This window comes from Myxocyprinus asiaticus, chromosome 32 (assembly GCF_019703515.2).
Source record: "Myxocyprinus asiaticus isolate MX2 ecotype Aquarium Trade chromosome 32, UBuf_Myxa_2, whole genome shotgun sequence".
In the NCBI taxonomy this organism is placed as follows: Eukaryota; Metazoa; Chordata; class Actinopteri; order Cypriniformes; family Catostomidae; genus Myxocyprinus; species Myxocyprinus asiaticus.
This window is the reverse complement of record NC_059375.1, coordinates 12,967,196-12,993,408: the sequence shown is the minus strand read 5'-3', so window position 1 is coordinate 12,993,408 and position 26,213 is coordinate 12,967,196. Positions and strand designations below refer to the sequence as shown.

General features: G+C 38.0%; 1 protein-coding gene across 1 annotated transcript in view; it reads right to left on the bottom strand.

Moving 5' to 3' along the window:
- Positions 1-640: 640 nt before the first annotated feature.
- LOC127422783 (integrin alpha-X-like) overlaps positions 641-26,213 on the bottom strand; it is a 50,030-nt gene continuing 24,457 nt past the window's right edge. The window contains 17 exon segments of the mRNA XM_051666547.1: positions 641-2,711; positions 2,847-2,957; positions 8,458-8,571; positions 8,668-8,778; positions 9,235-9,315; positions 9,584-9,679; positions 9,830-9,908; positions 9,999-10,085; positions 10,275-10,354; positions 10,555-10,653; positions 15,270-15,411; positions 15,555-15,628; positions 19,954-20,085; positions 20,425-20,573; positions 20,721-20,863; positions 21,241-21,374; positions 23,608-23,811. Of these exon segments, the coding sequence (XP_051522507.1) occupies positions 2,628-2,711; positions 2,847-2,957; positions 8,458-8,571; positions 8,668-8,778; positions 9,235-9,315; positions 9,584-9,679; positions 9,830-9,908; positions 9,999-10,085; positions 10,275-10,354; positions 10,555-10,653; positions 15,270-15,411; positions 15,555-15,628; positions 19,954-20,085; positions 20,425-20,573; positions 20,721-20,863; positions 21,241-21,374; positions 23,608-23,811 (1,920 nt within the window). The 3' untranslated portion in view covers positions 641-2,627.

The window sequence follows — 26,213 nt, the reverse complement described above, 5'->3', positions numbered from 1 at the left end:
TTTAACAGTTATCCACTGTTATAACAAAAACAAAACCTGGCCTAAGGAGCCTTGAAACTTGCGATTAGAACAGACTAAACAGGTTCATATTTGCATCACTAAATAAAAATACAGGACTTTAAGTTCCTGTATTTTCTAGGAGATCATACAAGTGAGAACTTTCATACAATTCAGAGTTTCTAATTTATATTACAAGTGACGTGAATGGTATTTAGTCGGGCACTCATAGTTACAGTAATTGTGTTAACGGACCATAAACAAATGTATTGAAGAAGTAACCAGCCAGGATAATTAACACGCTATATTTATAGTATGTGAAATATATACAATGATTTATATAAATATTTTTTGTTTCTTATCATTGCTATGATCACATTTCAGCTCTTTAGAAATTCTTAATTCGATCACTTAATATACTGTAAAGAAATGACATATATTATAATAATATTAGCTGTAATTTTTTCCAATAATTTGTTTAAACAATTGCTAAAATTGTACTGTTTCTTTAAGAATGACATAATACATCACATCACACTTTCATAGAGGAGAGGAGTTTATAACGCATCCATGTAATGAGTGATTGCAATTCATTTTTCTTTTTACTTTTTTTTTTTTTTTTTTTTATCAATATCTGAGTGTAAAGAATATTAAAAGAGACATTATTCAATGTGTGCGTGGATATCATCTTTCAAAACACACAGAATGATTGTAACCAAACTTTTACTCATAATACAGAGCGTACAGTATTACAGTATATAGAGAGACAATAGAGGAACGTAAACAAACCATATACAGCGCTTAAGCCATTCACAGCACATAATTTAGTGAAAATGGACATGGATAATAATTCTTCATGAAGTAAACAAATTAGAATACATCAATATTCTTCTAAATGTATGGAGGATGGAATGTGACAATATTAAAAAAGAAATGAGAAAAGTGTACTTAGATATAATTAAATAAATGTTTAAATCTGACATAAATGAGTATTTATACATTTCTTTCCTAATTACACATTTATTTATTTATTTGATCATATGGTAATAAACATAGCACTCAAGCTCAGAGTGCTCCAGAGTAAAGCTTGGAGGCCACAGTGACTTCTTGTGGATGGAAAAAAAGGTCAACTAGGGAATGAATGATCTTTATTGAATGAATGATATAAAATCTTTTATTTGTCACTTTGGCAGACATTTTCCATCATTGTCATCTTTAGCCTTCATTCTTGCTTTTGTTTCATAAATACTAGGACTACATCCAGCGGTGTAGCATCCATTATGATGGCATATAAATGACAGTGGATATGTATGATGTTTTTGTTTTTTTTACTTCTCAAGCGCAAATCTGATAAAACCAAGAAGTTCTAGGGTGAAAGTTCTATCTGTCAATCAACCACTGCATTAAAACAAGATTTTTAAACTTTGCCGGGTTTTGTGCGTCTTTAAAAGGAAATAACCATCCGATCGGACAATTTTAAAAGTGCATACACATGCACAATAGGCTACTTCACAGAACTTTTTCAGTGTGCCTAATATCAACATGCAGTGACAGATGAGAAGCACGAACACCTGAAGCACAGTTAATACAGGTATTCTACTACAATAGCTGATAATGTGTGTTCAAGGCACACAGACACACAGCGAGAGAGTAAGAGAGAGTGTTAAGTCACGTAAACATGGTTAAAAAGAAAACTGGTGCACTAAATGGTTTTCTTTTTTTTATCTATCAAAATGATGGACAGCATTTGGAAACATCCATCAAAGTTTAAATTTTGTTTTTTTTTATAAATGATGGATAATTTTTGATTAACAACCCCTGGTTACATGTATAGTGATAGCTAATTAAACTAGCAACAATAAAATTGCTTATATTTTTTATACATGTGTTCATTCTCTATAAAATAGTTCATCACAAATTAAACTTTGACTAAATAAATGTGATCATTGTGCAGACATTTTCTGTGCCCGATATCACTCTCGTTCCATTATTATGCCCTACAGCTTGTGAATGCCACATTCATGGCTGTTCAGAACGGAACTAACCACATAAAAGCTAAACACTGTTTAAAGTCTAAACAGTAGGAGATAAGTTTGGTTAGGAATAGGTTAATGACGTGTTGATCTGGCAAATTATTCCAACTAAATAGCTGTGCGTCTATCTTTATTAACCCTATTGCCCTATTCGCAATGGCCTGGCCACCAGAATTATTTGAATGAAGCTGTTTAGCATGCTGAGTATGAGGCCAGTCCAATAACCTTTTTTTCCCTCCCCAAAATACACCCAGACCTCAAAATGCCCTTTACCTGGAAATCAAAAAAAAAAAAAAAAAAAAAGAAAACAAACTGAAAAGCTGAGAAAGAGGTAGGCAAACCTAGCATAAGCAGTCCAATATTTCTGTTACAGTTCACACTCTTTATCAGTTTTGTAACAGTTTTTGTAACATTTTCTACATTTTCTAATCATGTGCAATGATTATGTTACTTTGAGTGGTTAAAGAGATTTCATGTTACATTCTAAAATCGATGCATTCTAGCATACTGTTCACCGAATTTAATTTATATAGGACCTTATTTTTTTTTTTATAAAACTTATGACTTAAATTTGAAATAAATCTATAGATGTAAACATTATTGTTCTGTCACTGGCTCCCCTCCTGCATCCCCATTTGCATCTTCCAGCATCTGCTTGTATTGGCTTTTGAAGAACCCAGCCTTGTAATTAAAAAAAAAATACACAGTAACATTAAGTAATGTAGATACACGCAAGTATATTTTTGACTGTGTAGCAGTTGAAATTATAGTTGAGTTGATTAATTAAAAATGATATTATGCTGGTGATATACACACCTTATAAAGGACCACTGTGATGAGGGCCAGTAGCAGCAGTCCTCCTATTACCCCACCAATGATCTCTTTTGTCAGATCCACCTCCTCATACACCTCCACTTGGGTATTAATCTACAGAAATGAAGGAATGGGTGAGTCTTCAACCATGGTGAAAAAAGAAAATACAATAAAAGGCACTGCTGATTTCACCCTTAAAATCATCATAATCGAAATACATCTTTCTTTTTAAATTGAACATACAGGTGCATCTCAATAAATTAGAATGTCGTGGAAAAGTTCATTTATTTCAGTAATTCAACTCAAATTGTGAAACTCGTGTATTAAATAAATTCAATGCACACAGACTGAAGTAGTTTAAGTCTTTGGTTCTTTTAATTGTGATGATTTTGGCTCACATTTAACAAAAACCCACCAATTCACTATCTCAACAAATTAGAATATGGTGACATGCCAATCAGCTAATCAACTCAAAACACCTGCAAAGGTTTCCTGAGCCTTCAAAATGGTCTCTCAGTTTGGTTCACTAGGCTACACAATCATGGGGAAGACTGCTGATCTGACAGTTGTCCAGAAGACAATCATTGACACCCTTCACAAGGAGGGTAAGCCACAAACATTCATTGCCAAAGAAGCTGGCTGTTCACAGAGTGCTGTATCCAAGCATGTTAACAGAAAGTTGAGTGGAAGGAAAAAGTGTGGAAGAAAAAGATGCACAACCAACCGAGAGAACCGCAGCCTTATGATTGTCAAGCAAAATCGATTCAAGAATTTGGGTGAACTTCACAAGGAATGGACTGAGGCTGGGGTCAAGGAATTTGGCTACAGTTGTCGTATTCCTCTTGTTAAGCCACTCCTGAACCACAGACAACGTCAGAGGCGTCTTACCTGGGCTAAGGAGAAGAAGAACTGGACTGTTGCCCAGTGGTCCAAAGTCCTCTTTTCAGATGAGAGCAAGTTTTGTATTTCATTTGGAAACCAAGGTCCTAGAGTCTGGAGGAAGGGTGGAGAAGCTCATAGCCCAAGTTGCTTGAAGTCCAGTGTTAAGTTTCCACAGTTTGTGATGATTTGGGGTGCAATGTCATCTGCTGGTGTTGGTCCATTGTGTTTTTTGAAAACCAAAGTCACTGCACCCGTTTACCAAGAAATTTTGGAGCACTTCATGCTTCCTTCTGCTGACCAGCTTTTTAAAGATGCTGATTTCATTTTCCAGCAGGATTTGGCACCTGCCCACACTGCCAAAAGCACCAAAAGTTGGTTAAATGACCATGGTGTTGGTGTGCTTGACTGGCCAGCAAACTCACCAGACCTGAACCCCATAGAGAATCTATGGGGTATTGTCAAGAGGAAAATGAGAAACAAGAGACCAAAAAATGCAGATGAGCTGAAGGCCACTGTCAAAGAAACCTGGGCTTCCATACCACCTCAGCAGTGCCACAAACTGATCACCTCCATGCCACGCCAAATTGAGGCAGTAATTAAAGCAAAAGGAGCCCCTACCAAGTATTGAGTACATATACAGTAAATGAACATACTTTCCAGAAGGCCAACAATTCACTAAAAATGTTTTTTTTATTGGTCTTATGATGTATTCTAATTTTTTGAGATAGTGAATTGGTGGGTTTTTGTTAAATGTGAGCCAAAATCATCACAATTAAAAGAACCAAAGATTTAAACTACTTCAGTCTGTGTGCATTGAATTTATTTAATACACGAGTTTCACAATTTGAGTTGAATTACTGAAATAAATGAACTTTTCCACGACATTCTAATTTATTGAGATGCACCTGTATATTCTCTATAAATGCCTAACCTCATCATCTGTAAACAAAGAAACTGCCCTGCTGAAATGCTGAAGTGCTGCGATCCAATGATACAGGAATTCTCAGCAGCTAAGTTTGTCCTTATATAATTCTGCATGTTGTAAGCGTGACGACATTAAACAAATAATGTAAATGAAAAGGCAGGATCTTAAAAGTGTAGAGTGTAATGTAGAGTGTAATTTCTGTGCTACTAGTGGCAGACTGAATTTAATTGTTTCCAAACAGGTTCCCCAAACACTCCTGCCATCCCCTTAAGATTGCCCTAACACTGTTTGTTAGTCGCCAGTGAGTGGTTTGTTATTGCACGTGTTCTTGTGGTATTATCAGCCAGTCAGCCTTGTCAGCATGTCAGGATGTCATTTCCCTGCAGCTTTAGAGTGATTAGTCAATAGATGTTTATGGCTGAGGCGATTGGCTTAAAAACATGTATACAGAACTGAGTGCTCATGTGCAAAGATGGAAGGAAGCAGGCTGCACACTTACTGGGGTCACATGCCAGTGGAGCAACTGGCATTGAGATTAATGGGAATGCAAATGGATTGCTCCCTACAGGTATTGCAGGTCTCCTTCTGCAGACTGCTTAAACAAATATAAATGTTTTGAAGATCCACAGATCAACAGAGTTTACAGTCTATAGGAAGTCAGCTTACGAATAGCTTACTTATTGTTGTCTCTTAACATTAAACTGGCATAGCAGAATGTATTTCAGTATTGAAATAATTGCACAAGTCAGTTTTAACCCCTTGTGCTCTGCTGCATATTTTGGCTGGCGCCTGCAATTTTCACACCAAAATTTTAATGCTCACCTTACTCACATATAGTGGTGTCAGGTGTACTCTGTTGATTCATGTCTTTTATTTTGAAATTCTAGTTCCTGTTTCATGTCATGTGTTCCTGTTTCCCTAGTCATGTGATTTCTCTTTTCCCTCCATGTTCATGTGTCATGTTTTCATTGGTTTATTGTTTAATTATCTTGTTATCAGTTCTGTTTGTTCATTGGTTTATGTTCTCCCATGTCTTGTATTTAAGCCCTCATGTTTGCATTGTCTATTGGTTGAGTATTGGATGTTATCATGTGTGTTTGTCGAGTCGAGTCGAGTCGAGTCGAGTCGAGTCGAGTCGAGTCGAGTCGAGTCAAGTCTCATGTTATGATTGCTTCATGTTTGTAGTCAGGGTTAAAGGTTTTCACGGTCTCTAAATAAACTGCACTTGGGTTCTTCATCTTCACGTCGTTGTCATCGTCATCACTGTCAGCAGTTCAAGCATATGTTACAAAATACTCGACCCCCCCCATGGACCCAGCAGTTTTACTTCTGCGCTTACGTCAGGGGAATCGTCCTCTGGAGGACTATGTTGAGGACTTCTGCGGTCTAGCCAGCCAGGTAGACTTTAATGAGGTTGCCCTCAAGGGTTGTTTTAGATTTGGACTAAATGAGTCCATTTCTTTTTTGTTGCCTGGTGATCACAGTTCCCTCAGCCTGGCTCAATATATCGACCTCACCCTTCGATTCATCGGTTCCCCGTTCACTGTGGGGGAGGCTGATGCCGAGCCAGAGTTCCACGACATGGCCGCCGCCTCAGCCTGCTCCATGCCACGTCACAGCGACGCCTCAGCCTGCTCCATGCCACGTCACAGTGACACCTGAGCAGTGGGACCTGGAGATGGTTCCCACCATTATACCCACCTTTAGTTCTCCTGAGCAGGCAAGGGGAACTTTCGGCCCTCCGATCCCACCTGGACCCTCTGAGCCCTGGACTTCGCTTTGGCCTGTCGGTCTCTCGACATTGCCTCAGCTCGGCGTTCCCTCGGCTCCACTATGGTCCTTCAGCCTGTCGGCTGTGCCGGGGTCCCTCGTCCCTCTGGCTCCTCCTTGGTCTGTCGGTCACCTGGCTCCGCTTTGGCTCTCCGATCCTCTGGCTGCGCCTCGTCCCTCTGATCTGTCAGCTTCACCGGGGACCTCCTTCCCTATGGCTCCACCTTGGTCCTCAGTCCCACCGGCTCCACCTCAGTCTTTTGATCCCTCAGCTCTGCCTTGCTCCTTCGAGCCTCTAGCACCGCCTTGGTCCTCCCTGCCATCGGCTCCACCCTGGCCCTTCGAGTCTTCGGCTACTCTCCGGGCACCACGTTCCATGGCTCCGCCCCTCGAGCCTCATGGCTTCACCTCTCACGGACTTTCCCCTGGTCCCATGCCCCTCGCCCTTTCTCACCACGCCCCACACCTCAAGACACCCCCCCCCCGGCTCCATACAGAACTTTGAATTATGTCATGTATTACGTGTTTTGTTTGTGTTTGGGTGTCAGGAGCCACCCCTTAGTGGGGGGGATATGTCCGGTGTATTCTGTTGATTCATGTCTTATTTTGAAATTCTAGTTTCTGTTTCATGACATGTGATTTCTGTTTTCCCTCCATGTTCATGTGTCATGTTTTCATTGGTTTATTGTTTAATTATCTTGTTATCAGTTCTGTTTGTTCATTGATTTATGTTCTCCCATGTCTTGTATTTAAGCCCTCATGTTTGCATTGTCTATTGGTCGAGTATTGGATGTTATCGTATGTGTTTGTCAAGACTATAACCAGACTAGACCATGGCAAGTTTCATGTTATGATTGCTTCATGTTTGTAGTCAGGGTTAAAGGTTTTCACGGTCTCTAAATAAACTGCACTTGGGTTCTTCATCTTCATGTCAGCAGTTCCAGCATACATTACAAGTGGACTATATCATAAATAATATTGTATATATATATACAGGCTCTGTTTGCTTCATGTCCCCACAAAAAGTGTCATCTCATTCCATTAGATGGCAGAAAGTACTAGGTCAAAAACTTTTTTCTCTATCATCTTCTATCACAATAAACAGATCTGAAATGCAGGTGGTGCTCTAATGCAGCTAAGCACTCGCCATGTGCTCGTCCTTAGGCATTCAGTTTATTTTGTGATCTCATACATGCACCTTTCCCACTCTTTTGTTGAATATCTCGGTTTTTGAGTGGACTAGAAGCTTAGCCTAGGTGCCGTTGGAAACCTGAGATCCTCAGCTTTGTGATGTATAATATTTCATTATTGGCAATCGAGAATATACTTTGGACTGCATATTTTGTTCTGGACAGCTGAGACATAACATTGGATTATTTACCCAAGCAAGCCAAACATGTAGAAATGTGGCTTATTTTGACAAAAACAGCCTGAGATAACAGGCAACAACTGAAAAGAGTTTTTGGCTACTTGTGGCTTATACTGCATAACTACATTCCTGAGAAATAGATCTTTTATTTGACACATGATGTGACGAGGAGGGGGGCGTGGCTGGACCGTAATGATGCACGCCTGGCGCTGAGTTGACTAATCAGCGGGAGAGATCAGTCATATTCACATTTCTACATTATTACCTTAGGGTTGCACTCAGTTTTGATGCTTAGGTTTTCAGGTCTTATCTTGTTATTTTATGTAAGACAAACATGATGTACAGTAGTTCTTTGAAAAGTTCAGATTCTAAGCTTGCATACAGTAACACATTTGACCATGTATCCAGGGACTTTTACATTTTAAGCATAAACTTATTACTCACTCCTTCCCACTGGACTAACTGGAGGATCCAGAGAGTTTAAGGGGGGCAATGGTTTTTATATTCAACCAGTCTATCAGGACAGACATATTACTGTATCTGCAAATGGCTTTAATGTCTTGTGGCTTGCAAGTCAGAAAAGTTTATTAGCAACAGTTGTCAAGCTGAATAATATCTGTTAAAAGCCATGGTTCATTAAACTGTGACATGAACCATCACAAAATTACCTTGACAGTTGGAGCAGTGTGTTGAGAATCAGTGGAGAAGAAAGCATATTTGCTCTTGTCATAATCCAGAGATGCTGTACTGACCAACTGAAAAATAGCAGCTCTGAGCCCAGTCTAAGATACAAAAATCATGAACATGATAAAGATGAATTAAGCATATTTTTAAAAAAACAGTTAAACTACTGTTTTTATCTATTAAAATTAATTTACCTGCTCAATCCATCCAGAGCTCACATTTTCAGATATATAATAGAGTTTCCTTTCATTTTTTAAGAGATTAACATCACAACTGAACACTGCACACACTGCAACAGAGCAGTTCTGAAAGAGGGATCAAAAGGAATAGTTCATCAAAAAATGAAAATCTCATTACTGACCCTTACATTGTAACAAACCTGTATGACTTTCCTTTCTCCATGGACCACACAAGATGTTAGGCAGAATGGTAGTTTTAGTCACCATTCACTTTCATTGTTTGAAAAAAAAAGAAAAAAAATGCAATGAAAGTGAATGACGACAGAGACTAACATTCTCATTCTCATACGGTCATACAGTACTTCTCATAAAGTCAGGGTTAGAAACACCTTGAGGGTGAGTAAATGATGACATTTTCTTATTTTCGGATGAACTATCCCTGTAACATATGTTTTACAATACAATAGCACATAATATGAATAATAGGAAATTAAACAGTACAGTACATGTAAAAGCAAGGGTTAGGGTTTTATATATATATATATATTATTTATTTTATTTTTTATTTTATTATGGACTCACCACCACACGTTGATTTTTAATAACTTCCATAAAATTGGTGATTACAGGTTGCTCCAACATATTCTTCTTGCAGCCTAAAATCTGTAAAAAACAAAATCTGCTATAGTTCCAGTTTTATTAACACATTTGAAGCAACTGGCTTTAAAGGTACTATACATTTTACCACAGTGTAAAACAAAAAGTTAGGATTTCCTTTTGAGACATTTTTAATCTTAATCACTTAACAATAGTGGGTGATGGTTGGATGGTTGGTTTTTTACCACTTGGCACAGATACTGTATGCAATAGGGCAATAATTTAAAGAATTTAAATATAGCCTCTAAGACAAGAAACAAGGAGACTGATGTACTTGTAAATTTGTATTTGTCCAGATGTCAATATCACCCAGTTTCACTGGCACTCTGATGAAAACTTTGAAAGTTAATTCTCTAAGGTCATTTTCAACCTAAAAGACAGAAGGGTATAAAGCGAGATATAAAGTTAATTACATGAAATGTTGTTACAATATAATTTGTCCTCTTGAAATAATTTTAATGTGCTAAATGAAATTAAATCTTTTTAGAAGATATTACAAGATACTGCAATGAACCAGTACCTTTAATATTTGTTGCACTGGTCTCTGAAGATCCTTTTTTCCTGCAGTAAAATTAATGTGGATGCTGGAATTGTCATGCCTTATGATGTAAAACAAAGACAAAGAATTGCAGTAGTCAGGATGAACAAAATGTTGGTACAGAAAAGTAATAAAGGTGCAGATCACTGACCTTATCAAGGCAATATAGATGGCATATTTGACTCCAATGGTTTTCTCTTTGGATAATTCACTGTTTCCAGAGTGTATGTCATTCCCACTGTAAGTGACGAAGGGTTTTGTATAGTTGTTACATTTATCACTTTCTGATATGTGAGCAGTCTTCTAGAGCTGTAATTCAAAGGCTGCATTTGTACACTTGCTCTCAAACAACTACTGGTGATTGTGGTATAAAAAAACTTTGGCCTATTCAAGCAAAAAAAAAAAAAAAAAAAAAAAGATGCAATACCTTTTGACCGCAGCACTAAATGTCACATTTTGTCCAAACATGCTTTCTTTATTTATACTGTACGTAATCTCAAACACCACCTATAATTGGGAAAAACCCAGAATGAGAGAGAGAGAGAGAGAGAGAGAGAGAGAGAGAGAGAGAAAACATACAGAGAAAAAAAAGATTTTATTTTATTGAAAACACTTTCGTAAGTCTAATTGCATTTAATTTAAGTGTAAATTACTGAGTAAATAAGTGTGTGTACATAAATGTTTGTGCCATGGGTGTTTTCGCTCACCTGAGCATTGGCTTTGAGGATGGGGCTACTGATGTGGCAAATGGTCTCTCCCAGTAAAACCCCTGGCTCACCATCAAGAGACACACACTCCACTCTGCCCTGTGCATACGTAAGATTTTTCATATACAGTGCATCCGGAAAGTATTCACAGCGCTTCACTTTTCCACATTTTGTTATGTTACAGCCTTATTCCAAAATGGATTAAATTCATTATTTTCCTCAAAATTCTACAAACAATACCCCATAATGACAACGTGAAAAAAGTTTGTTTGAAATCTTTGCAAATGTATTAAAAATAAAAAACAAAAAAATCACAGGTACATAAGTATTCACAGCCTTTGCCATGACACTCAAAATTGAGCTCAGGTGCATCCCGTTTCCACTGATCATCCTTGAGATGTTTCTACAACTTGACTGGAGTCCACATGTGGTAAATTCAGTTGATTGGACATTATTTGGAAAGGCACATGTCTATATAAGGTCCCACAGTTAACAGTGCATGTCAGAGCACAAACCAAGCCATGAAGTCCAATGAATTGTCTGTAGACCTCCGAGACAGGATTGTATCGAGGCACAGATCTGGGGAAGGGTACAGAAAAATTTCTGCAGCATTGAAGGTCACAATGAGCACAGTGGCCTCCATCATCCATAAATAGAAGAAGTTTGGAACCACCAGGACTCTTCCTAGAGCTGGCCGCCCGGCCAAACTGAGCGATCGGGGGAGAAGGGCCTTAGTCAGGGAGGTGACCAAGAACCCGATGGTCACTCTGACAGAGCTCCAGCGTTTCTCTATGGAGAGAGGAGAACCTTCCAGAAGAACAACCATCTCTGCAGCACTCCACCAATCAGGCCTGTATGGTAGAGTGGCCAGACGGAAGCCACTCCTCAGTAAAAGGCACATGACAGCCTGCCTGGAGTTTGCCAAAAGGCACCTGAAGGACTCTCAGACCATGAGAAACAAATATTGAACTCTTTGGCCTGAATGGCAAGTGTCATGCCTGGAGGAAATGCCTGGTCATCACCTGGCCAATACCATCCCTACAGTGAAGCATGGTGGTGGCAGCATCATGCTGTGGGGATGTTTTTCAGCGGCAGGAACTGGGAGACTAGTCAGGATCGAGGGAAAGATGAATGCAGCAATGTACAGAGACATCCTTGATGGAAACCTGCTCCAAAGCGCTCTGGACCTCAGACTGGGGCGAAGGTTCATCTTCCAACAGGACAACGACCCTAAGCACACAGCCAAGATAACAAAGGAGTGGCTATGGGACAACTCTGTGAATGTCCTTGAGTGGCCCAGTCGGAGCCCAGACTTGAACCTAATTGAACATCTCTGGAGAGATCTGAAAATGGCTGTGCACCGATGCTCCCCATCCAACCTGATGGAGCTTGAGAGGTCCTGCAAAGAAGAATGGGAGAAACTGCCCAAAAATAGGTGTGCCAAGCTTGTAGCATCATACTCAAAAAGACTTGAGGCTGTAATTGGTGCCAAAGGTGCTTCAACAAAGTATTGAGCAAAGGCTGTGAATACTTACGTACATGTGATTTTCTTTATTCGTTTTTTTATTTTTAATACATTTGCAAAGATTTCAAACAAACTTCTTTCATGTTGTCATTATGGGGTATTGTTTGTAGAATTTTGAGGAAAATAATGAATTTAATCCATTTTGGAACAAGGCTGTAACATAACAAAATGTGGAAAAAGTGAAGCGCTGTGAATATTTTCCGGATGCTCTACACTGTATTTTTATATACTAACAAAATTCGTTAACATCAGTTAATGCATTATGTATCATAAACTAACAATTACCAACATTTTGCAGCATTTATTAATCTTGGTTAATGCTAGTTAATAAAAATACAATTGTTCATTGTTAGTTCATGTTAGTTCATAGTGGATTAACTAATATAACATATACAACTTTTGATTTTAAAAATGTGTTACTTAATGGGCCCTATTTCAAGAGCATGAGCGATAAGCGCAATGTAATGTCTTAAGCGCAAAGTCAATGGGCATGGCCATGAAGTTTTGGTATTTTAGCACCAATGTGCGCTAAGTCTAGGCGCAAATGGGTTTGGCGAAATTGCACACACAAGGCGCTAATCGGGTTCTTCTGAGGTTCTTCTCTGGAACTGTCTCAGTCCTATTATAGTCCATTCCCTGTCCAGCACCAGCAATATAAACAAAGACAGTACATTAATAAGAAGTTGGTAGTGTAAATAGACTGTATGCAATGAGTTAGAAGAATAGAAATATGGATTTACATTATTTTGCGCATTTACTGCATCCTTGTTAAATGGGACAAGCTCCTTTTATACACACAGAAAATGTGGTTCATATGAATGTAGGTTCCGTTAAATTACAGAGAATTTAAGTATTATTAATCATTTTAATCTACAGACACACAAATTATGGCTAGTAAACAGTGATTGTATCGGCACGCACTTCATTTCTACCGGTCGACATTGATTTAAAAAAATTATATTCATGTATTGAAACAAAACAGTATTTCTAAATTCAAATTACACTTCAAACAAAACGAACATATAATCAAAATAACGAAGTGGTCAAAAAATCATACTAAATCCAAACATTTTACTCTCTCCAACTTCTTCCACCAACCCCTTTTGCAGTGACTTAAAAATCACTTTACGACAGGTGGAAAATGACTAGTCAAAATGAAATCATAAATACAATTGTAAATATACAAGAATACTAATCCATATAAACACAACAACAACAATAATAATAATAATAATAATAATAATAATAATAATAAAAATAAACCATGACCTCTAGAAAGTTTAACACAAATTTCATAATTTTTTGTTTTAAAAAACAGCTTCAACAGCGATCATCAAGGACATTTTTTGATGTTCTGTACTTTCAGAATTTGGACATGAACTTTATTACCACCTGCTGGTGAAATCTCCAAACTGCAAATGCAGGAACAGAATTTGGACTTTGCGCCGAGTTAAGAGGTGGTATTGAAACGTCTAAATTCAACAACCAAATTCTTAGAAAAATAGCAAATTGTGCTTTGTGGCACTTCATTTACATACAATACACCCACAGTTTGCATGCCTACACCCACAGTAACACAAACACTCCCACCCACGGCCACTTGCGCTTTGCGCTGGTGCGAAAATAGCACTTAGAATTAGCACTCTCACAAAAATTAGATAAGATGTTGTGCACAGTCATAGCGCATTGCGCTGCACTTTGTGCACTCACGAAAATAGAGCCCTATGTGAAAATGAGCATTAACAAAGATTAACAAATGCTGTACAAGTATTGTTCATTGTTAGTTCATGTTAACTAATGATGTTAACGAACGTTAACAAATGGAACCTTATTGTAAAATGTTATCATATACAGTATATACTATATAAACACATAAATTATACTTATTCCAAGTGATAAACCAGTGGATATTTCAGGATTTCTAGAGGTCTTTAAAAGTATCATTCTTTTCAAAATGATAATATGTCACATAAATATATTTGAACACTTAAGGCACACATATCTGAATGTCATTGCATTAAATAACAAAATATTAAAGTGTGCAAATAAATGATGCTAGAGTTTTTCCTAGAAATATTTTTTATATAAATAAATTCATAACATTTTCTGAAATCTGTCCTAGCAGAGCAACCACAAGTGTAATTCACAACATTAACTTCAAACTGTTTTGCTTGAAAAGTGTGTTCATGCTATCTTTCTTTAATAATAAATGCCACTTATTTAGATATTTTGTTATCTATTCCAATGGCATTCATACATTTTAAGTGAGCCTTAAATGTCTAAATCATTTCTGGGGGCACTGTAGGTAGGTTATGTTTCTTTGGTGTAAATATATACTGTATATTAAATAAATAAATTCTAATCAAATGTAATAATTTTCCAAAGTGCCTCCAATGTGTTATTTTCCAAAACTTAGAAAGGGGATTGTAACAATTTCATTAGAATTTTAATTCCATCTTTAGTTAAATATATATATACACTACCATTCAAAAGTTTGGGGTCACTTGCCTGAAAAGTTTCTCATGATCTTAAAAATCTTTTGATCTGAAGGTGTATGCTTAAATGTTTGAAATTAGTTTTGTAGACAAAAAAAAAAAAAAAAAAAAAAAATATATATATATATATATATATATATATATATATATATATATATATATATATATATATATATATATATGTGCAAACATATTAATTGATTTAATTACAAAACTAAAATGTTTAAAAAAAAAAAAAAATGTAAAAAAGAAACAATTTTTTTTTTAAATGGATGACTTGGACCGAATAATTAAGAAAAGCAGCCACTAAGTGCCCAGCATATAGATGGGAACTCCTTCAATACTGTTTAAAAAGCATCCCAGGGTGATACCTCAAGAAGTTGGTTGAGAAAATGTCAAGAGTACATTTCTGTAAAATCTAGGCAAAGGGAGGCCACTTTTAAGATGCTAAAATATAACACAGTTTTGATTTATTTTGGATTTTTTTAGTCACAACATAATTCCCATAATTCCATTTCTATTATTCCATAGTTGTGATGACTTTACTATTATTCTAAAATGTGAAAAATGAAGATAAAAAAATAAATAATGAGTAATGACCCTAAACTTTTGAACGGTAGTGTATATACTGTATATTTAGTACAATCAATATTATGTCTAGAATTAGTTTAAACATTTTTGCAGTCTGGTCTTACCTGTTTAGAGGTAATTCTTCTGTAGGAAAATCCATAGGGGTATTTGAGGGTGAAGTCAGTGTTGTATGAGTTTTCTCCTCTGTTCTCCACAAACACTGTCAAATTAATCTCCTGCATGATCCCAACCTCTATGTTTGTAGATCTGTATTGGGGGAAAAAAAATAAATCCTTTATGGGAATAGTTATTACGATTAATTCATGATCATAACAAGAGTGATAAAATAATTATTTAACTACAATAAGTCATATTTTGTCATTGTTGCTTTATTTAAATGATTAACTCACCCAGAAATATTGAAATCCATTCTGATTTCATCCATACAGATGTTATCAGTTCCACAGTTTATCTCAAAATCCAACTGTAAAACAAAATGAAATAATTATACATAAAAAAAATTAAAAAAAAAATGATTAAATGTTACAATATTTTATTTTTGTTTGCTTGTTATTTAGTAAAAAAAAAAAAAATACAAAGATAACGTCTTCTTTAAAAAATCGTACTTCAGTCTCTTAGGTGTTGATGTGAAGACTATGTTTATTCTCGTAGCATCAGATAAATTAAATTACATCATGCACATTATACATGGTGCTCCATGACATGAAATCTGGTTAAAAATTCAGCAACTAAATTGCTGACTAGAACCAAGAAATATGATCATGTCAACACAATTTTATTGTCGCTACAATGGCTACCTGCTAAATTTTGTATTTATTTTAAAATTCTGTTAATTACTTACAAATATTTGAATTGTCTATCTCCACAGTATTTAAGCCACCTTCTATCACGCTATATTCCATCACATTCATACGATCACAAAATTCTGGTCTGTAAATAATACCTAGAATATAAAAATCCACAAAAGTAGGTAGATCCTAAACTATGGAAAAGTCTTCCTAGCATTGTTCGGGACACAGACACACTCTCCCTGTTTAAGTCTAGACTAAATTCTCATCAATTCAGCAATGCATACACCTAATTTATCCATCAACTCATAGTTACGCCCATTTCACATTGCAAGCTTGAGCGAGACGTGATCATAGGATCAGCTTAACTACAGCATAACTGCAGCTGCAGACTCGACAGGGCTTTCACACTGAAAGCGTTTTTATAGCGTCGCAGCAGCGGCTCTGTACAGAAAAATACTGTGATTTCTATGTTAAAAAAGACCAGTGGCAGCCTGTGCATTTTAAGTCTAGGCCTTCAGTGCAATTCATGCCATTAAGAAAAGTTTCACAATGAATCCTTTCATTGCCCTTTGCCTATGGACATCATACATTACGTCACTGCCAACTAATGATACCATTTGACATTTTAAAAACATGTCCACGCATGAAACTTGAAATTTTAACTGCAGCATGTCTGTTTTGTGAAATGAATATCTCCCAATCTGACATTCAAAAATCATAATTATTCATATGAATCTACCAAGTAGGTCTATAACACCTGGAAAAGGCCATCTAATAATATTTGCTATTTAAATGTTGCTTGCAATAAATTTTGTTTCGTCAGGGTACACGGTTACTTTTACACTTAGAAATCTGCTGATGTTGCTATAACACTGTAAAAAGCACTTACCAATTTAAGTGAAAATTAGCCCTCATTTCCTGTTTAATAAATTAAAAAATCTCACGATCATGCATAAAATCTTGGGCTTTTAAATGCATTAGGATCTCTTTCTCAATGACGATTGTGACAGTGATGACAGCTGACTTGTCAGACAGCTTGATTTCTGAGAAGGTTATAGCTGCAGGCATTTTCCCAAAAAGGGGCGTGAGCTCCAAATCGCCATTGAAGATATAGGGAGCCACTAACCCTTATGCTAACCTTAACCGTGAGTGGAAGTGATGCCCCCTTTTGGAGATTCCACCCCCATTTGGAGGTCTCTGGCCTGTAGCTACACCTACTTGTGATCTCTCGTGCTCTTCGCTTTCGAATTACGTACATCACTTAAAGCGCGATTGCGTCACTCAAGGCCAGTTAGAAGGCCTCGACCAGGACATATCCTAAAGACCACACCAATCAAGAACAAATAAATCAAGCTGATTGGCTGATGAATCTGACAATCTGACAATCTGACATTAGATGCCTATCCACTTGCACTGTTGAGGGATTCTGTAGAAATTCTGAAAGCTTAAAGAGTGGATCTTAGACTCGTGCACTGCTTCTGCCAACTAGCTCGGCTTCGGTCATGCGATGTGAAATAGCCATCAAGCTTCGCTTGTAAGCAATGAATACATTTTGATTGGATATATTTTTCGTTTTTCCCTCTTCATTTGTAGATGAATTAGGAGTGGAAAGCATTTGAAAATACTTAGGCAAAAAGGTGAATGAGAATGAATGAATATTTATTTATTAGGTATGTTAGGCCAGCAGAGAAGGCTTTGCTGACCCTGAGATTTCACCACTTAACTTATAAAATGGTTATCATGAGTGGGTCATTGATAAGTATTACAAACTTGATTGTCGTGAAGTATTATTTACAAGAGGAGGAGGCCTGCATTTACATCTAAAAGGTTAACAATAGATCACTTTATGCTTCTTCACCTCCACAATCAGTCTTGTATCATCCATTGTTGAACACAAATGAGGTAAGTTCTGAATTTACAGACGTCACGGTCTGTCACGTGCATGTGTTTACAAGTGAAAGCTGTGATTGGGTATTGCTGAAGCCTATAGACCTGTTCTATGTTTAATAGTACATAAAAGTCTCATATTTTCAGACTCATAAGTTGCAGTTTACTGTTTTAAATGATAAACCATACTTCTGATTAAGATATATAATTAAAATATTTTAAATTGTTAAATCACCTGGAATTTTTTTCTTTTCATTTTTTTTTTTCAGATGTGCTCTAATTCATATAAAGACACACTAGACTAGTAATATATGCTTATTCTGTGCATTGTGTACTTTTTTTGTGTCAAATCCCATTCATTTTATCCATAAACAGTGCATGGTTACTTTAATTGAGGGTGAGCGGCGCTGCAAAAATAGACTTGGAGACGAAACCCCCACTGCGCTACAGCTCACGCTATGCTCTGACACGCTGCTGATGCTTCCGATGTGAATGCTTTAACCTGTTAACATGGGCACTGCAAACAATACGTCGTATTCACTTGTGATGTGAAATGGGCATTAACTACATTAACCTATGGTCAGGTCTGCTGGAATCAGAAACAGTTCTCATATTCTATAATTCTGCTTTAAAGTGAATGGCATCTTCGCTAATATTATTCTATTTGTTTCCCTGTCTTAACCTCGGGATACATATCCTGATCAGCTTGCCTGATGTATGACTCCCACTGTTACGATGACGACTAACTGCAGCCTGTGCCAGCCAGATATAATTTCAGTCTACTATGATGGACTTCACAGAGGATGAATGCCAACTCCAACTGTAAGACATGGGATACTTCACTGGCCACTGCCTGAACCTTGGACTCAAGATGGACTTTACCGAGATAAACTGCCATAAGCTGCCAGTCAGACTGCGGTGAAACTCACTGACCTCTGCTTGCATGACCTTGGTCAAAGGATATACTACACACTTTAAATGGTATATAAACAATAAATTAATTAACTAAAGCAGTCATCAGCCAAATAACAAAGGACAATGGATCTGTATGCATTTCCACAGTTAATTCAGAATGGACTTCAAAGACATTTGTCATTTATTTTACAGTTCATACTAAATATTGTTGTTTAAACATTGGCCCCTAACACTTTCTTAGTTTATACATTTTAAGCCATGACTTGTACTACACATAAATAATTAATATTGGCTATATATTTAGCCTGCTCACTAGAAATAAAAATATTATTTACTTATTTATTTATTTATTTATTTTAAGGCACAATTTACAATCACATTTTTATCAGACTGCACAATGATGACTCTAAGACATTAGATATTACAGCTTAATTTTCTGTTAAAATTTAATTTTCTTTAAAGCTGCTGTGAAAAGATGTGTGTTGTGAAAAGCGCTTTCCAAATAAAAATGTCCTGACCTGATCTATTGCTTGTTTATTTTGTATGGTTGGAAATCTGTTGGCCTCCCAAAATGGAGACATAAGTATCTATATTTCCAGCATTTGTTTGACTTTTCTTTAGTATTAAAGCTGCAAGTTTACAAAGCATTTACGATTAGTTTGTATTTAATCTATTATCATTTATATCTATCTTTTTTGTTTCTGCTGACTATGATGACCCCAGGGCTAACATATTTAGTTCTTGAATTCTTTTGTTATCCATACAAAATGATATTGTACCAGTTTTGGTAATTCAGATTTGAAATAAAATGGTACTTTATGTAATTAAAATACTGTAAGAAGGAAGTGTATATAATCTTAAAAATAAACTTAAGTAAAAGAAGATAAGTAAAACTACTGTTAACTGCCTCAAAAAGTATTTGGGCATTTTTATTTTAAACTAAAAATGAAAGGGAATGGGACCAGAAAAAGATCTCGAGCCATGACTCAAACTCAGGTTCGAATTTCAGAGCACTGCACACTAGGCTACAGATAAGATGGGTATTTGGGCATTAAAACCACACTGCAAAATGTATGAAAGACATTGCATTAAAAACAAAACATCAAACATTTGGCATATATCTTTAAGAAAGATAGCATAAGCTATATGAGATGGCTCGCAATATGAAAAAAAAAATGAAAAAAGGAATTCTTACATTGTGATCTGTAGTGTTTTTTATCTCTGGCAGGAGTACTGGCCTCAAGTCTTCCACTGTTGTAGATGGAAGTCCTTCAAATATGAAAGTTAACTGATTGGACAATGGGTTCAGGGCATCTTCTGAACAAGCCTGATTGAGACAAGAAAATAAATGATATTCATTGCCTTTAAATCAGGATTCTACATTTTTATTGGCACATTTTATTGGCCACAAGTTTTGCAGGGTGCTAGATGGAAGACCAACAAATAGGAATGTTAACTGACTAGACAAGAGGTTTAGAGCATCCTCTGTACAAACCTGACTGAGACAAAAAGTAGATGTAATAAGCCATGTTAATAACATAACACCCTAGGATTTGATTATTCACATGCATGTTATCTCATTGCAGAGTTTAGCCTTCAATCAAAGTCACTGAAAATTGTATCACAAATAATAAAAAAGAAAACTACAATGGCAGTTGTAGCTTACATCTATAAAGAAATGATGATCCTTGCATTCTTCCTTCATCCCAACAGTCATCTGATCATTGAGGACACGGTTTTAGGCTGAGAAGTATGCTCGAAATTTCTGTCGCTTGGCATCCAGCTTTATGATGTAATTAATTTTTGCAGTCAAATCTAGAAAATGTATTTATTATATTTATTCAGTATTCACTTTTATTTACAGGCACTTTTATTCAAAAACATTTACAAATGAGGAAAAACACATATAGCTTTCAAGCTATGAAAACTTTATTGTAGTATGTAATCAACTTATTCATAAACCTGGTATGGCATGTTTGTATGCACTCATGGTGAAGCACACTGTAAGAGTGTTTTCCCATGTATTTGGGCAGTTTGTTTCACTGGTTGGGATTTTAGATGGTTTGTAAACTACTTTTGTTTCCAAGAGCATGATAGGTCTGGACCTGAATGACACACACACACACACACACACACACACACACACACACACACACAAATGGTTGAATTTGTGTTTTGTAAGTGTACATCTGTATTTTGTATGAGGTAGGTATATAGTTGGGTCCAAATGTCTGAGACCACATAATATTACATAATATTATTAGCATAATACTTTGAGTAAAAAAAAAAAAAAAAAAAAAAACAGTACATACACATTAAAATACAGCGTGGGGCCATTTTCAAAAGTGTCTGTTTTCAGTGGAGGAAAAAGCTGTTCCAGTGTGTATGAGAGGCACAAACGTAGAAAAAACGAAAAGTATCGACATGACCTTAGACTTTTGGATTCCACTTTATTTTAAGAGCTTTGTAAGACAAAACAGACCTGAAAATTAGAACTGCTCCCATGGACCCAACAGCAATGTCAGGTAGGCTGTCTCCGCTTTGGTCTAGAGAGGACTGACTTAGTGAAATCCCAAAGAACCGCAAACCTGGTTGCACAGATGATCCAGCAATCCTCTGTCATTACACATAGTGGAAGAAAGAGGGAACATGACAGATATTGAGATATGTTACAAAGGGGCTATAGATTTGTCATGAAAAATGTTCAAAGTGGGCTCACATTGATTGATCCAATCACAATGGAGATTTATTTGTTTATTGAATGTTTGAGTATTGTTATGAATTGCCAAATGCGATTGAAATTAACTGAAAATTTTTAACCCTTTTCTGAAATGGTTATTTTGAATAAGCATTATCTTAATTTGTTACTCAAAAATAATAATAATAATGCATCTTGCTGTCTAAAAAGTATTTGCTTACAATAACTATTAACCTATTACTGTTGCCAATATATTTGCACAATATCACTGTAACACCCTGGAGGCCTTTTACACCCCTTTGACAGATTTAAAAAAAAAACAACCTTCCATTATTATTTATTTTCACATAAATGATGTTGCTCCATTAATATTCAATAAAAATTAATGTATTTTTTCAATCTTGATACACTTTTTGACCAGAAAACAAGCACAATTTCCTTCAGGTGTAACTTTAGCCCCTTGTACCCTGTTAGAATCCAAGAAGTAAACCAAGGACAAGTAGTGCAAGAGACGAGTTACGGAAGAGGACCAAAAATAGACTACATGTATGATGATAGAAAAAAAATGTCAACAGAAAAAAATACACCCTCTGGAAAGGCCAAGTCTGAGACTTGACCTCAGCTCGAGATGCTTTAAGATGCTTTGTCATGACCACAAGAGAGTGATTCACACTAGGGATTGGTGGACATTAGGGATTGCACAACTACTGATGTTTTGTCGATTTGGGCCCATTAGTCGAGTTGAATTCAACTAGACACCCCCATGTAATGAGTTTTATCTACTTATATGAAATATCAACGTGCATATGTACAGTAGTTTGACACCTGAGGGGAAAATAATGACCAAAGGTCTGAGCTTTGTTTTGTATGTGAATGGATCGGATAAAATAAACATAAACCATAATGTTATCTCCTCGTAAGCAGCTTTTTATTAGAATTTATTAGGCATTAATGAAAGTTTTATATAAAAACAGACACCCCCTATATATTTTTTGGATTACAACTTTTCTCATTGAGTCTTACATAGTGGTATTACACAGCCACACCAGCGAATGGTGGAAACATGCATACAACTGGCTTTCTCCAGGTTTGCAGCCGCAGTAATAAACTGGACGCAACTGGGGAAAGATGTAAAAGAGTTTTGAAGTTACACTTCTCACGTTATCTTCTATTGTCTGTTCAGTCGCCATGTTGAGCATTCAGCACATGCATATTTCAGTGAGTGTAGATGCGTAAGTGAAATGTAAGTGTGTGCATCAAGGGAAGGATGTAACTGAATAACTGGAATCCCATATGCAGCTGTGGATCTCCTAGACCTGAAGCAGGTAACATGAACATATTTTAGTCTAGCCTGGACTACCTGTATTTTCAGGCGGTTCCCCCTTCTCTTACAGATGATTACAGGTGGACACAGGATCTAGCATGCAGGATGGGGATGGCAGGGGAAGAGTCATTTATATACAGTCATTCATACTGATTCAATAATATTTACCAGGAAAGCACTACCTGATTGATCAGAGAAACTATTACCCAACCCCTAAACCTAACTCTAACAAATCGGGTAGAGCTTTCCTCATTAATATGAATGAGTCTTCTCTTGCCATCCTAAGTTATGGAAATCCGCCACCCATAGTATTTCCTATAGAAGCATTTTGTAAAACACATGGAAAGCAACTGGTCAACTTCAGGCTGACAATGTCAACTACATTAGTAATAGTTGACTAATCTATGCAAACCACCAGACATATGAAGAATTTTGCGGAACTGAAACAGTTTTGAATAGAGGCATGGTGCAAAATGCTACTGACTGTTGTTCAGGTCTGAACCACAATTACTAGTGGTGGAGGTTATTGCTGCCAAAGATGATTAGTTCATGATTAGTTAATAAATCCATGGGTTCATACACTTTTTCTACCCTGCACTGTCAATATTTACATCAGTTCAATAAATGAAAATGTATATTTGTTTGCATATAATTTGTTCAAGCAGGCTGTGCTTGTCTATTGTAGTAAATTAAACACAACTTTTGTGTTTGATGAAAGAAAGAAAATCATACAGGTTTAGAATGACATGAGGGTGAGTAAATTAAGGCTTAATTCATTTTTAGGTGAACTAACCTTTTAAATTGCCCCCGGCCCTTGTCTATTTTACCTGTGAATATGTTGGATTTATTCTATCTACTCCTCCATTAAAAATGTAAATGCTGCCCTGTCCATCTTCCTCTAAGGGAGCTCCAATCAGCACATCCCTGAAACCATCTCTATTCAGATCTGCTGGACTGGACAGAGAAGAGCCAAATCGTCCTCTCTGCCCTGCCATGCCCACCAGAACCATATCTGATAAAGTAAAGTACGGCTGCAAGACAGAAGAGAGAGAGAGAGCAGTATAACATGTTATCAAGAATACTTAAATATACTTATAGCAATATAAAAATCTTGTTCAATCAAAAAACGTCCTGGTTACTTGCATAACCTCCATTCCCTGATGGAGGGAACGAGACGTTGTGTCGATGTAGTGACACTAGGGGTCACTCTTGGGAGCCCGAGACACCTCTGGTCTTTGATAAAAGGCCAATGAAAATTGGCAAGTGGTATTTGCATACCACTCCCCCGGAAAAACGGGTATAAAAGGAGCTGGTATGCAACCACTCATTCAGAGTTTGTGCTGAGGAGCCGAGACAAGGTCCTGGCCATTTCAGCAGGTAGTTCAGCATTGTGGCAGGAGGGACACAACGTCTCATTCCCTCCATCAGGGAACGGAGGTTATGCAATAACTAGGACATTCCCTATCTGTCACTCATTCGACGTTGTGTCGATGTAGTGACACTAGGGGTCCCTATACGAAATGCCGCAACTGGCTGAACTGTGCTACATGAACTGGCGGTGTGTGACGGGCAGACCACTGTGTGCCTTGTAGCCAGCGCACCAGGCCGACACGTAACCTCCCCCAACACTGTTATGAGTGTCGAACGGCCATTTGGGGACAAGTCGTCTGCCCAAAAGATAGAGACAGGCTAGCCCAGTCGTGGCCTCTTATCCTCTTTTTTCCTCTCCCCCCAAAAAAAGGAATTAACCGACTGGGTCCACCAGATCTAGTCAGGGGGGTGTCACTCCCAAGGGGAAGACACCACAGAGACCACACCCTGCCCAGAGATGGGGGGGGGGGGTATTTTGAGTGGAAATACATCACATGGTCTTGCCGAGCTTTGTTGGAAGTATATCATGTGGAGAAGTCCCATGGTAGGTCCTACCCTTCAGGGGAGGAGTTTCTACGAGCATGGTGACTGGGGTAGAGGGGCCTCTGCCTAAGGAAGACGCAGTTTACCAACAGGGAAACGAATTAGCAGAAGATATACGTCACATGGGGTTACCTACGGGGAACCACCACATGCGAAGCACCTACCCCAGTACAGGGTTTAGTTAGCACGTGTACTGAGCCGGCAGCGAGTTTCTCCGCAAACTCGTCTGCCACAGGGCTCGGATGGAAATCATCCAGGGAACACAGTTTGTGAACACAACTGGGAGTTAACAGTGCACGTCTTCAGCTCAGGGGAGGTGAAAGGAAAAGAGATGCTCTCAACTGGGAGGAGCTTGCTCTTTTCCCAGTTGACCCAAAGCCCTAGTCGGCTGAGGTGCGAGAGCACCAGGTCCCTGTGTGCACACAACACATCCCAAGAGTGAGCTAGGATTAGCCAATTGTCGAGATAGTTGAGGATGCGAATGCCCACTTCCCTTAGCGGGGCAAGGGCTGCCTCTGCGACCTTCGTGAAGATGTGAGGGGACAAGGACAGGCTGAAAGGGAGGACCTTGTACTGATATGCCCGACCCTCAAATGCAAACCACAGGAAGGGTCTGTGTTGAGGTAGAATTGAGACGTGGAAGTACGCGTCCTGCCGCTAACCAATCTTGATGCCGGACGCTTGTTAGAATGCGTTTTTGCATCAGCATCTTGAAAGGGAGTCTGTGTAAAGCCCGGTTCAGTACTTGCAGGTCTAGGATTGGCCACAACCCACCACCTTTTTTTTAGTACAGTGAGGTAGGGGCTGTAAAACTCCTTCTTCATCTTGGCCAGAGGGACAGGATCTATTGCCTCCTTCCGTAGGAGGGTAGCGATCTCCGTGCGCAAGGTAGCAGCATTCTTGCTCTTCACTGAGGTGAAGTGTATACCGCTGAACCTGGGCGGATGCCTGGCGAACTGAATCGCGTAGCCGAGTCAGAAGGTCCGGATCAGCCATTGTGACGGGTTGGAAAGTGCAAGCCACGTGTCCAAGCTCCGGGCGAGGGGGACCAAGGGGACAATCTCGTCGGACATACCAGCGGGTGGGGCCTCACGGCGGGGTGGCCATGCTGAGTTCAGGAACATCGAAGCACTTACCTGGCTCCTTGTGACCACCCTGGAACAGCCTGGGATGGGGGAGGTAGAGGCCTGTCCTCGTGACCCATGGAGACTGTCACATCGGGGGCAGTTTTGTGCCATAGCTGGGTGCGCAGGGGTGGGGAGACCGCCGCTGGAGCGCCAAACCTGCCAGAATGGAATGGTGGACGGTGGTCGTGATGACAGCCGTGCACACCGGGTATGTGACCCAGGGAACAAGGAAACCACTCTTTTTCTGAACTCTTGGGTACCGCAGCCACTTGGGAATGCAGTGAAATTAAATGAAAAGGCAACAAAAGATTCTCCTCCTGGCCCTCCACCGGGGGATGGAGTGGTCTGTTTAACAGCTCCAAAGCATGGGGTTTCATCATCCCTGGGTCACC